The following is a 14,100-nucleotide window of genomic DNA, read 5'->3' as shown; positions in this document are numbered from 1 at the left end:
TGTGCAATAGTCCTTGTTAAACATATTTAAGTTTTGACCCAGAATAACCCTGAATTTATAGAGGATCTTTTCCATGTTTTTAGGACAGTTCCTGTTGACTCATTTTTACCAGTCTTTTAAGTCATGGTGTTTTGTGCACATGTTTCCTCCGTGTCGGTTGGCGGAGTACAAGGAAAGAATGGAGTGATTCTCCTCCTGCAATAAGTTTGGGAATGGTGGTAAACTTCATCCACCCTGATAGTGGAGAGCACTGAAAGATATGAAAGCCTTAAACTAGCTGATGACTTTGTTTAAGTGTTAAGGGAAGAGACCTTGTATCTGGCAAGAGAAAGGCTTCAGTGTGGAGTCAACACTTCTCCTGTGGATCTGCCCCATGACCCTCAGCATGTGGGCTCTTGCCCATCAGTCAGAGCTCCTGCATGCTGCCTCTTGCCCAGCCTCTGATGAGGGAAAATGGGAAGGAATTGGCAGCAGTATTCACGTGTCTAGGGTGGAAATGGAGTCTTTATAAGATGAAAAGGGTTAAAATCAAAAAGAATATAGGAGTGTTGTGGCACAGGGCATAGAAAATAGGGAATTGCTAAATGTAATAGTCTTTCTGCAGCTGTCGTGTTTCCACAGGGCTTAAAGTTGGTGAGATCTCCTTGGTGATAATGCTGCAGAGGTCTGACTTTTTTTTTTTTTTTTTTAAATTTTGTTTTGCTCATGCTTTGAAATACAAAAATTAAGTCGCATTTGAGTCTGGAAGGTAATTTAAGGAATTTGTCTTAAGGAACATGAGATTCCAGACAGCTTCCTACGTTCTTTATTCAGACATAGGTGCTGAAAAACCTTGTTCTTTTGTTTTGTTTTGTTTTTTTGTTTTTCCCAGATACTGAAAAACATCACTTGGTATGCTGAGCGTGTCCTAACAGAGATCTCACTTGGGAGTCTCCTGATACTGGTGGTGATAAGAACCATCCAGTACAACATGACACGGACAAGGGTGAGTTATGCGGAGCCCTTGCGTGTGGATTTCTAACTCCAGCAGCACGAATTCAACTTCAAAACAGGGTGTGGGATTTTATTCATTCTGTTGCAGCCAGGTGGCATCTGGATTTGCAGCAGAAAATGGACAAATTGGGTGCATTAACTGTTTGGTGTTTCTGAACTTGTAACATGATTTCTGTATTGTCATCCAGTTCGTCGAGTAGGATTCTCTGAAGACCTTAATTCAGGCATCAAACCCATCTTCAAAAAATAAGAAAGAGTTCCTTAGATTCATGAAAAGAAATAAATCATTATAGGTTGTTTGCCCCTCATAAATGACTTAAAAGAGGGAATTTCAGCTCTATTTATTGTTAGCTATTTTACTTCTTCACCTTTATAGGCTCATATCAGATGGGTTTTGTGCATTTTTCAAGAATTTGGTTTTATACTTTGTTTCATATAAGCATAGTATCATGCACTTCTGAATATTTTAAGCAGTTAAAAGCACAGCATTTTCTGCATTAAAAAGTAGCCAAAAAAATTAATTGTGTTTTAAATTGAAAGAATTAAAGATTTTGCTCTTATGATCAAAAGAATTGAAAAGAAGGAGGACAATTTTGGCATATATTTGTCGTATTTAGAATCTGTTATGTTATGTAAATTAATATTTTAGACTTGAATAGGGAAACTAATCCCTTTTGGATTGGATAAGTGGGCAGGTTTTTTTCTGTGAAAAACCCTTGACTTTGACAGGGCAATCAGTTAGTTGCTTATCTGGTCAAGTGGTTTCAGGCATGCTGAAATGAGGATCAGTTCCCTGAAGTGTAGTATGGTTATAGTTTTGGGATATATGGAATGCTGTGAAAGAGTTAATAAGGAGATGAGTTATGAAGTAGAAAGTTTCAGGATAAGACTATAAAAGGGAGAGAGGAAGGGAGAGAAGAGGAAGATGTCTCCGTGTATTTTTTACATCTGTGATGCCATTGTAAGTCAACATTGCTAAAGATATGAAGACATACACATGCAAGTCTGTACATATAGATATATACACTCTGAAATCTGTGTGGAATCACTCTTTAAAACAACACACATTACTCAGCCTTTTGAATGACTCCTGCAGGAGGTGTCAGTGTCTATCAGAAGAACAGTTTGATGTGTTGGTTTTTTTATCTTTCCTCTTCTTTCTGACAGGACAAATACCTTCATACAAATTGTCTGGCAGCCTTAGCAAACATGTCAGCCCAGTTCCGCTCCCTTCATCAGTATGCTGCTCAGAGGATCATCAGGTAAATATACAGACTTCTCTGAAAATCATCTTTGCTGAAACTCAGGAGTGGAGAAATTTGGATTTTATGTGACTTAATTGATACCAATGAACTAAGTAGCAGAAATGATAACTGAGTAACTAAATAATCCCAGAATAAATCTTAACTTGCTTTATACTTGAACCCACTCTGAATGGACAAAAACCCCACTGTCTTGTCTGTCTGAGAAACTTCTGCCTTTTGGTCCTCTCAACAGAACAGCTCAGTAGCTGCTTTCAAACCACAAGGTTTTCAGGGATTTTTGTGAATTATGTTTTTTTTCAGTCATGTATTATGTTATTATAGAAATACACTGAATGGTGGTTCTCAATTACTATGCAGGATGGATTTTCAACTTACTTCTTCCTGCATATTTGGCTAAAGGTCTCTGTTAAATCAGACATAACGGAATGGTCATTTTGTGACAGCACCCTGCAAATATGGGCAATAAAACCTAAATCCGTGCTTTTCAATGGATAAAGTTTATTTTCCTGTATAGTAATAAATAGTCAATATCTGCTGTGGTTCTAAAACAGGGCCATAACTTTAAAGAAGTGGATATTGAAGTGGGTCATTCCTATTTTGATTCTGTGCTGCAGAGCACTTTGTAAGGGCAGGTAATCCTGCATCAGGCAACCTTCTCACCTTGGCAGCCAGCCCTGCTCCACGCTCCAAGGGAAACTGGGAAGGTCCTTGCTAATGTGATCTGGAATAAGCTGTTATGGTGCTTGTCAGGTACAGACAGTGTGCCAAAAATAAGGAAATTATGGCTGCGTGCCTGTGCTCTTTGTGGAGGACTGGGTTAACATGAGATAACAGCTTGTTGTTAAGGATTTAATTCTCTCCTAGCCACTTCTCTTCTGGAAATGGTTGTTTGTAAAAGTGTGGACAGGTAACCAGGATGAATGCATTCTGTTGTTGCCTTTTCCCTGGTTGATACTCACACTCTTTTCATATCCTTGGCAGTGGTGATGAGGGTTCAGAGTTTGAACAGGAGCTACTTTCCCCTTACTTATCACAGGCATTGTCTTAAATGCCTGCTGTCTGCATTTCCCAAATCATGGACATGGAGCCGAGTTTTCCAAGCATTTGCAACATCCTGAAATCACAGATGCTGGCATGGTGTGAGATACACTTGGTTCTCAAAAACTTGGTCTGGTTTTTACTGTGATGCTTTGTTTGCCACTTCTGAGCTTCCTCCTATGATCCCGGGTTCTGATTTTGTTCCATTTTATTCTAATGCTCTTTCTGCAGCCCAAAGTAAGAGGTGGGACAGGGAGAGGTTATCTTGCTAGTCTCAAGACCCAAGAATTTCTCTTACATTCCTTGTGTAAGTGTTTCAGCAGGATGCTCTGACATTTGGGAGCCTTATTCCCTGTATCTCTAGACATGCCCAGTTACAATATGACTTTAACATTGCTGCTTGATTTCAGATGTGAAATGACTGTGCTGACATTCCCATTGAAGGCAGACAGACTTCCACTGGTGCTTGACAGTGGTGCATGTGGAAAGAAGGCAGTGGGGTGGATGGCAGAAGACAGGGAAAGGAAATTCTGTCACAGTGAAAGATCATTGAGTCCTGCTGTTAGAGTCCCCATCCCTGGAGGAATTTAAAAGCCCTGTGGATGTGGTACCTGGGGACGTGGATTAGTGCTTGGCAGTGCTGGGGAATGGTTGGACTCCATGACCCCTTGGAGGGCTTTTCCAACCTAAACGATTCTATGGTTCTGTTCTTTGATTCTATAAATTAGTCTGAGACTTCAGTATGTTTGGAGGATTGCAGAGGTTTTAGTCTGATAGGATAGCAGTTTGAGAAGGGTGTTGGTTATCCCAACCATTGGGTGCCATGAGGGTTGGAGTTTATTTTTCCAGTTGGAAATAATGTAAGGATTGATAGAGAAAATGGTCATACTCATCAGCTGAAGAAGCAAAACAAAATGGCAATAAGATCTATATTATATAATATGATATTCTTACATAATTTATAAATATTCCATGTTGTTACTTTTAAGCTTCTGCCTTTCATAGCCAGATGCTCCATATTATTACATAGTGGAAATTGTGATGAAAGAGGTGACTTTAAATAAACAAAGGAGTATTAGGGAGAGAGGACTGGACTTATATTCTGGAGTTATAAAACTGTACACCTGGGCAATAAACAAAAATGATCACCAAGACTGGGATTTGATTTGTCACTGTGACCACCAAGACTGGGATTTAATTTGTCACTGTGATCATGACTGCTTATAAATAAAAGGATCCCAGTATAAAAATGTATTAAAATCTGTTCTAAAATGTCCAGTGGGACCAGGGCATGGGCAGGCTGGAAGGAAGAGTTGGTTCTGGGGGCAGCCTGTTGCCTGTAGGACTTTACTGTGTTTTCTTCTCAGGAGCTTTACAGCCTTGGGTTCCTTGTCAGGTTTAAGCACCATAAAGAAGGTATTTTAACCTGATTTCCTCTCAAAATACACAGATTTCTTATAAAGTTTCAGTTATCAAGAAAAGTAGTAAGAATACACATATCTCTTAAGAGATTGATGTTTGAGTCATATATGCTCCTTCCTTTTTCTACCTTAGGAATTTTGTTACCCACAATTATTAAATTTAACTAGCAGTGATGTTCCATAATGCCAAAGCAGAATATTTATATTTATACTCTTGTTCTGGTTCTGCCATCAGAGTACAAGCATCTCTGAGAGTAGAAAGCACAGTATCCATAAAGAGAAGGTGTTCTGTGTGAAGGAAAAGCCTAAAAAGAAAATAGTACTTTATATTACATGAAGTATTTCAGGGTATAGGTTTCTAAATGAAGTAGCTGTGAAACACTTAACTTAAAAACTGCTTAGCAATACAACTGAATAGGCAGTCATAATTTAAGCCTCACCAGATGCTCTAATGACTCCTTCCTTAATGTGAGAAGTAATTCCGTTTCCACGCAGGCTTTTTCCTAATCCCATTCTGAGCAGAGGCAGCCAATTGTTTTAAATTCTGAAGACTATTTTCTATGAAAGAATGAACTGGGAATATTCAATGTACTGCACTTAAGACCTCAGTAAAATACGACTTCATAATCATGGGTAATTTGTACCACGTTCCAGCAAGCATGAAAATTGTCAGATTTGTATAAATCTATCACAAGTATAAATTTTACACAAGCAGCTGCTGGAAGTAAAAATAGAAGTAAGAGATGTTTCATAGTAAAATCCAGGGCAATATTACTTTAGGTTGGATATTCTCTGATGCAGATTGCCCCGAGTTTGAGATCCTTCTCTTCTCTGTCTGCTGTTATCAGAGACTTGTGTTTAATTACACAGAGCTGTTTTATCAGCATAGTGACACTGCACTGCTCCGTGAAGTGCTGCTATTTGTAGTATCTTTAAATTATATTTAAATATAACTACGTAGTGGTGCAGGTATTCAGTTTGTCACTCAAAACTGCAAGTCATTTGGCATTGGTTTCTTTAACGTATTTGGAAGGAGCTTCCATGATATTTGGCTTTCCTGCAGCTTGGCCTCCCTGCTCTAGGATATGGAACACTTGGAGGGTCTTCCTCGGATCCGGTGTGTTCTGTCATCTCATCACCACGTCATTTGGATAAAGTCAGTGACAAGAAGGCGGCTGATCACTTAAGGCAAATGCTTTTTGTATGGCTTCATATGTTGGAATGTTTGCTGTTTTCTAAGCAGGCATATGCCACTAGAGGTTGCCATACACCTCACTAATTAGACGTGCACTTTTAACGTTAAATGACTTTATAGTGCTGGGAACACCATCCAGTTTTCCTTTTTTTCTGTATTATCACCACAGCTGTTCATGTGCAGGGCTGTTGTAGGTTTCTTTTAAATACAGTTGGAAGTGCTTAATTATCCATACTTGTAAAGTCTAACTGCATTGCTGGGGTTCATCAAGTCTCTTGCCTGAGAGAAGGATGAAGCCCTGCATTCCCTTTTCACTCTTCAACAAAGTCTTCATCATTTCGTGGGGTCAATTGTGTTTCATAAGCTACTGTGAAAAATTGCCATCCATTCTGATATGTGCTGCTGTATTTGAGAAGTTTCAGCTCCCCCCAAAAAGCATTTGGTTCGTAGTTTGCTGCATTAGTAATTTAACTTCTCTGTTATGGTTTCCTCCTATACGAGTCTGGTGGGATTTTCTTGGGTGAAATTGTGTATGACAGTTGTTTAGGAATGAGTACCTGATGTTACTTTAAGCTGCACTTTTTTAGCTTGGCTTATGTTGGACTAAAAATTGTCTTTAGGTTGTAGCGTGTGAGTTTCTATAGAAAAATTGTATTGTGATTGCAGGGTATTTCATAGAATCACAGAATGGTTTGGGTTGGAAGGGACCTTAAAGCCCATCCAGTGCCACCCCCTGCCATGGGCCGGGACACCTTCCACTGGACCAAGTTGCTCCAAGCCCCGTCCAACCTATCCTTGAATATTTTCCTTATATAAATAAATTTCTTGTTCACCAACACCCCCTTCTCCTCAGGGCTGCTCTCTACCCAGAGAAATGTGTGTGAATCACTGTGTGTTCAGCAAAGAAGAAAAATGTTTATGGAGCAGCAGGACATGTGTGATCTGACCTGCATTTTGGGGGCCACACTGAACTGAAAAATCTGAAATTGTTAAGTGCGTGAATGTGATGAAATCAGAAATTACAAATTGCTTAATAATAGTTTTTAGCAGTGCCAATAATGAGATGTAATTGCTGGCTCAAAACTCACTAGGCTGCTCACAGAGGAAGATAAACAAATTTCTCTCCCACACAGCTTTAAACTCTGTGAGCATTCTGGTTTTCCTGCCTTTTTTTCTTTGATGTCAACAGTGTTTTCAGGAAGCTCTTTAACACAGAGCTTCCTCTTTCACTGGAGAATAGTGATGGGATAGTTGGAGCAGAGAACTAGTGAGATGGAGTTACCCAATTCAAAGATGCTTCTTAAGAAGAAAAACTTGGAAGAAAAAGCCTTTTTGCTGCATGAATGCTTCAAAGCTGTTTGCTTTCTGATTTAATTCTTGTTTGGAAACCTGGGTATGGAACATAAGTGTTTCTTCTCATACAGGAGGTGTGATTTGTAAATTGTAAGATTTGAACTAGGTTGTCATTTCAGACTCTAATGACGATGTCTAAATTGAGCAAATCAAATTAGGTGAATAGGGTATTCAGCAGTTCTGTTAAGCTCATCATTCTGGCTTTTTTCTTCCAGCAGGGGAGTGAATGGTGTCAAATTAAAGCCATTTTTCAGATAGAAAACCTCCTGAAATTCTTCTAGATTTGTGAGTTGGAACCTGTTGACCCCAGGAAAAAAATAACTTTGAAAAAATCTAATTTCAGCAATGTCAGCTTTCAGTAATCAAAAAGCAAGATAACACGAGTAAGATGTCAGTGATGGATTTACAACACAATCACCAACCTCTACCTTTATGAACACATAACATGAGCACTAGTTCCTCCCTCCTTTTTTCCTTCTGCAACAGTTGGTACTGTTGGAACAAGGGATTTGTGCTGCCTAGAGCTGCACAGCTCTGGCAATCTTTGAAACACACAGGTTTGTGTCACACCACACACGCAGGGGGCCCGGGCTGTGATGACACTGTAGGAATGATCAATAGACAAGGTCTTCGTGTTCTGGGTTCAAACCTTCGTCTCTTAATTGGGCCATTAAATTAAATCTCAGTTTACTGATCTCTCAGTCATAATAGAGAAACGTTTGTAATGGCAAACCCTAGAGAAAAGAGACTCTGCTCCCACAGCAGCAGAGTTTGAGAGGCTTCACAGGTTGAATTATATCATAATAAAAGATCAAGCTCGGAAAGGGCTTCTTGGAATTAATGCCCTGTGGCCAGAGCTGTTAAATACTGAACCCTCTGAGCATCAGCTTTCCAATTCCTTTTTTATAACCAAAAGAAAAGAAGAGAAGGAGGAATTGAGGGTAATGACCATTTTCATTGAAGCAGTGAAATCTGTCTCTATGGATATCAGGGGTGGGAATAGTCACAAATCCCTCGTTTCTGATAGTGAAATGTAAATATCTGCAGTCTGAGCTGTTCAAGAGTAACAGGTAACTTTTCCTTCTCTTTTACGTCACACAGTAGCTGTGCTAGGAAGAAATTACCTCAGTGAAAGTTATGACAACAGTAGGACTGTTCTCTAAATTTCCTAAAAGAGGTTTTTAACCTTAGGGTTAGGTTGGTTTTCACTGGCGGTGCAGGACGCCCTGCAGCCCTGCTCTCCAATTCCGTGCTTTGGGGGGACCTGTTCATACCAACAGTGGCTTTTGGTAATTCCTGTCCCCAAATATTTTCACGCAGACATCATGCCACTGAGATAAACAGGCAGAGACCATCTTTCTGTGGATACAGCTTCGGGTTATTTGTCCGCAGCTCAGGCAGTTGTTTGGTTTTCTGTGTTTGCTTTAAAGCAGATGACCTGTTTATCCCAGCAAACTCATGTTGCCATACAATACTCTGCCTGGTAAATTTGTTACTTCGCAAAATTTGTGTTGATTTTTTTCCCACCGTGTCCTTCACTTTGGTGGCATTTTCCATGTGCTGTAAGACAGAGATTTTAGCAATAAATTCTCTTCAGTATGGAGGGGTACAGAACTGACTGGTTGGTGTTGCCTCAAAAGTAAGAGTTAAAATCCTCAGAGACCAGTTTAGTGCTTCTTAACTTTGAAATAGTTTTGCAGGATTTTACTTTAGAGGAGAAAGCATTTATTGTCTAGCCTGGTTATAAAATGGCTTCACAGAGATGGGGGGTGGTATTGGGAAGGAATTCCTGGCTGTGAGGCCCTGGCACAGGTTGCCCAGAGAAGCTGTGGCTGCCCCTGGGTCCCTGGAACTGCCCAAGACCAGGTTGGACAGGGCTTGGAGCAACCTGGGATGGTGGAAGGTGTCCCTGCCCATGGCAGATGGTCTTTGAAGTCCCTTCCAACCCAAACCATTCCATGTTTCTATGATAAAGTGATATTCTGTTTATAATAAACTGCTTTATAATGAGATTTTTTTTAACCCCCATGCAGTGTGGTTTGTTGCGAAATGATAATCCCATTTTTATTAGATGTTCAAAGTAAAGTGGAAACTAATGTCTTCTCAGAAAAAGGACCTTCATGATATTCCCATGCTCAGGCTGTGTTTGAACGAGGACATTGTGGAAGTGGAAAATTAAGCAGCTTCAAGCCACTGGGCCTGAACTTTGCTTTTCACCTGTGGACTGTCAGTCGTGTGCACAGCAGGGTACCTGGAGAGAGCTTTTGAGTCACCTGGTCAACCTTGGGCAGCTTTGCCTTGCTCCTCATTGAGCTGTTCACGGGCACGGTGCTCTGTGTACAGGTTTTTACATTGTTCGTTCTGTTCTGTTACTGTTACTGCTTAAACACACAGAGGTTCTCGAATCTGTGGAGTGGCTTTTGTTGGGAGACAGAAGTGATTTATAAAGATCTCAATAGCGTTAAATAAAAGAAACATATGCTGGCCTTATTAGTAGCTTGTTGACTTAGATTAGCTGTGGGGAAGCTTATAAGCTGATCAGCCCTTCCAAAATTGGGAGGTGTCATTGCAATTAGTAGGAAAGGCTGTGACAAAAGGGGAGACAACAATTGTTCAGACAAGGGAAAAGAGAATATTGGTAGCAAATGTGCTGTTGCTGGTATGACTTAGCGATGCAAATAGAATGAAGTTAAGTTTTAAAAGGAAAGAAGCATCCTTTGTTACTTAGAATCAAGTGTAGTTGTGGTCAGATGTACTAAAATGCTGCTTTAGCTGTGTCAACAACAAGAGGAGTACTCCATGTGGGCTCGCCTGTTTGTGCCTGTGTGTAACATATGGAGGCGAGGTTTTAGGCTGATATCAGCTGTTTCCAACATGGAAATATCATTGAACTTGGTTTAAGCCTGGTTGAACCTGCTGGGGATTCTGAGTGGGCGCCTGATGGGACAGTAATACCCTGGTCCCCCATCTGTTGTGGGCAGCCGAGTGCCCCGCGTGCCATTGGAAGTGTTTGCAGCCCAGAACCCCCCAGCTCACAGGTCATGGAGACTCCCCAGATGGACAGACTCCCAGCTTTATTTACGGATAGATTGGATCAGGGTGAACCACAAAGGGGTCTTGGGGAAAGGTTGCTTCTCTCTGTCTCAGGGTCTCCTCACGTGGAGCAGAGTGGCTGAACTATTTTCTGCTCTGCAGGTAATGGCACAGGACTCCTTAAAAATGACATTGTTGATTGCTGACCTGGCTTAAAAAGGTATTTAGTACCTAAATATGCGCCACTCTGAGAGCTCACCTTTGGGCAAGGTAGTCTGCTCTTCCCTCAACCACTTTTTGTGTCTCTGCTGACTTGTGGGCCACAACCAGTGGGATAATTTTCTAATTTTGTCATTTTTTTGGGGGGGGGCAAGGCACTGATACAACTCATTTGTCTTCTGCCACCCAGAAAATCACGTGGTGCTTCAGTGTCTTACAAACTGCAAACCATTGCTTGGCAGGATGTGAGATTACATGAATGTATTGCAAATCAGCGTGGAACTGAGGTTTGTTGAGTCTTGATCCCTGTTTCACGGAATCTAGACCATCTCACATGTCACAGTGAGCTGGAGTTCTGAGGGAGAAGGCCCCTGTAGTACCATCTTTAATTATTGTGAGTGGCCCATTTATAGTTACTGTGGCACGTAAGCTCTTTGGAAACAGTATGATTTGATAGTACTCTTCAAATTGGGGAATTAAACTTTCCTTCTTTGGTGGAACCTTTAAACTGTCAATCTTGTGAATCTCTTCTGAGGAAGAGGAAGAAACATCTGAGGAAATTACTGAGAGAAATTACTATTTTTCTGATACACTTCCAGTATTGTTTTACAGATGAATTTGCAGAGACTGAGGTTGTTCTGAGTTGCATCACTTAAGTTTTCTGCACGTTTAATAGCTAAAGGAAGCAAAAATGAGAAGCCAGGAACTTTATTCCAGTCCTGCTAGTACAATTTTGATTTCTTTTAGCAGCCCTGAAAAAAGGTTAAGGCCACTAAAATGTTTACTGGGTTGTATCCAGCTGTATTATTTGGGATTTGCATGTCCAGTGTACAGTGAGGATCGTGGAGTGCTTTGGGTTGGAAGAGACCTTAAAGATCATCTGGATGTGATACTTATAGCTTTTGTATTATAAAAAGTCTGTTTGAATTACTAGTAATTCATCCTGCAGAAGATTTTTCTGAGATTTAAAAAACCAAGGTATTTCTCATAGTCTTTTAAAAAATATTATTTGCCATTCCTGTAGAATCCTAAAACTGCAGTCTTGTCTTAGTTTGTTTTGAATGGTGCATATTTATGGGACAGTGTTCCTTAACAGAAGTAGAGGTGATTCAGGATAATGACTTGCTTGAACCTGTCGTTTATCCTCAGTTGCAGGGTATTTGGCTCATTAATGCTTTATTCAGATACAGCATGTACTCTTTCCTTTTTAGAAATTTTCTCTTTGGAAAAAACAGTTCACTGGGATCTAAAGAAATAAATGACTAATGAACTTGCAAAGATTTATCTGACAAACTGAAATAGTGTTATGGCTCTAAGTAAACATCAGAATGAAACAAAAATATAGCAGGAAATATAGGATTGATTATAAATATTTTCTTTCCTTTTTTTTCCTTGTCTGGCTGCTGCTTATTTCACATTTTAACTGATGTCATTACAAATGTCTAGTGTGTGAAGCCAGGATAGGTAAGAGTGCCTGCAGGGAGAGGAGCAGATCAGTTTAGCATTCAGCTAACCTGTGTCTGTGCCCTCCAAATTGCTCCTGAAAACTTTCCTTTCCACCACACATGGAAGCTTTCAGTTTGTTCAGACCCCACACTTCAGTGAGGATTTTCAAATGGGCTTTCTAATGGATTTTAGGAACACAAAATAACAGTTTATGAAATTTCTGAGTCTCTTAAGTACTCAAACCAAGGTATTTACCACCACATTGTACTCTCACTGTAGTTTGCAAGGAGAATATTGCACTTTGAATCATCTGACACGTGTAAATGGAGGGTGAAACTATAGGTACAGGAGAATCAAGATTTAACAACTTTAATGTGCACCAGGCCTTTATAACCATTGAATGACTCAACCTTTTTAATGGAAATGGCCTTCAGCAAGTTAAGGAAAGAACAGGCTTTTAGGGAAAGTAAATACACTTAGTTCTACAGTGACTAGATAAATTTGCTGTGAAGTTGTGTAGAGACACGCTTCTGTAACTCATTAATTGTGTGCTCGGGTCCACAAGTGGGTGTTTCTCCAAGAACCCCAGTTTGCAGGGGCTGAGGTGGGTGAACCCTGCTGGGGAGCAGGGCAGAGGCTGAAGTGGTGCCCTCTCTTGCAGTGCTCCAGCCGCTGTCTCCCGACTCCCGAGGGAGGATTTTCCAGGCCCGGGCAGACGGAGATGCAAATGTCCCCTTTAATGAGGGTGTCGCAGCATCCCTGTAATCCCATGCAGAGCCTGTGAATTATCACAAGTGTCTAGCCAAGGGATAAAAGCACAGGAGGTTTCCAAAACAACATTCCCATAGTAGCATCTCTTAAGCTGCCAGGGATATGTGCCTTCCAAGTAACCAGTGCATCTGGGTGATTAAAGCCTTCGCCCTTTGTCTGAAACATCAGAACTGAATAGACATTTCCTCCAAGCTCTTTCATATCTTTTTTTGCTTATGGGTCATCAGTTGCTTGTGTCTGCTTTTAATATGCAAATCCTTTTGTTCTTTTTGATGGAACTTCATCTGTACAGAAGTAATTTGGCCTTTCTATAGAAGAATCTCATATATTTCTCCTTTTGTTTTCAGTCTATCAGACATCTCCAGAACTTGTTTGGTTTTCATTTCCTTGCCCTCCTTCACTCTAAATACTTTCATGCATAAAGATAATTCTCCTCTCATAAGCCTGTTTTGTACATTTGGCCAGTACTGTGACAGAGTGCTGCTTCAGGGCATGGGAACTTATGTCTGTGATACATTATCACAAATAATCGCTTCTTAAGTATTTAAATAATTTTCATCCTTTTCTTTTCTGTGTTGTTATGGCACCTTTAACCCTATAATGACCCCTTGCCCCCAAACTGCTGTTTTGCAATAATGTAATTTACAATCCTGTCATCACTCTATGCTATAAGATATAAATTTAGGGATGCTTGTATCTGAAAAGAAGGCCTGCAGGGATGAACTATTTTTAGAAAGCTATGAGAATGTTGCTTAGATGAGGAAGTTAGGTGGGGGTCGAGGCAGAAGGAAAGTGCCAGCAGTGGAAAAGGATCAAATCAGGGATTACTGGAGAACTGACACATCCATATCCATGGGACCTGGTGAAAAGCACCTGGGAGCCCCATGGGAGCTGGCTCATGACAAGGCAAGAGCACTGGAAGATGTTGGGAAAACCGCATCCAGGTTTTGGGCCCCTGGACACAGGAGAAGGGTTGCCCAGCCTGGAGCAAGTGCAGTGGAGGGCTCCATGGTGGTTGGGTGCTGGTGTAGGAAGGTGGTTTTGAGAGAACCAGCCTTGTTTAGCCTGCAGAAGAAAAGACTTGAGGGCAAGGAGGGTCAGAGAAGGGGTGAGCAGCATTCCCAGGTCTAGGAGAAGGTTACTGAGGAGAGGGTGCCAGGCTCTTTATATGGAAGTTTGTGACAGGAAGATGAGAGAGAATGGTCAGGAGGTTCCAGCCTGGGGGAAGAAGGCAATTTTTCATGGTCAGGGGAGTATTGGCACAACAGCACAGAGAAGTTGTAGAGTCTCTGTCCCACTGGATAAACCCCTGCTCAGGTGTGGATTCAGTTTTAACCCTGCTTTGAGCAGGAGGTTGGGCTACAAA

At 40.8% G+C, this 14,100-nt stretch overlaps 1 protein-coding gene across 4 annotated transcripts in view; it reads left to right on the top strand.

The window, feature by feature from the left end:
• The window catches only part of DYM (dymeclin), a 215,703-nt gene that overhangs the window by 93,462 nt on the left and 108,141 nt on the right, over positions 1 to 14,100 (top strand). For all 4 annotated transcript variants that reach the window (XM_027671645.1, XM_027671642.1, XM_027671643.1 and 1 more), the window contains exons 12-13: positions 872 to 985; positions 2,161 to 2,255. In XM_027671645.1, coding sequence (XP_027527446.1) covers positions 872 to 985; positions 2,161 to 2,255 — 209 coding nt within the window. The remainder of the gene's footprint in view (positions 1 to 871; positions 986 to 2,160; positions 2,256 to 14,100) is intronic.

The sequence above is a fragment of the Neopelma chrysocephalum genome, unplaced genomic scaffold, assembly GCF_003984885.1.
Source record: "Neopelma chrysocephalum unplaced genomic scaffold, ASM398488v2 Primary Assembly neopelma1_97116, whole genome shotgun sequence".
In the NCBI taxonomy this organism is placed as follows: domain Eukaryota; kingdom Metazoa; phylum Chordata; class Aves; order Passeriformes; family Pipridae; genus Neopelma; species Neopelma chrysocephalum.
Note: the sequence above shows the minus strand (reverse complement) of the source record. Positions and strands in the feature narration are given on the sequence as shown.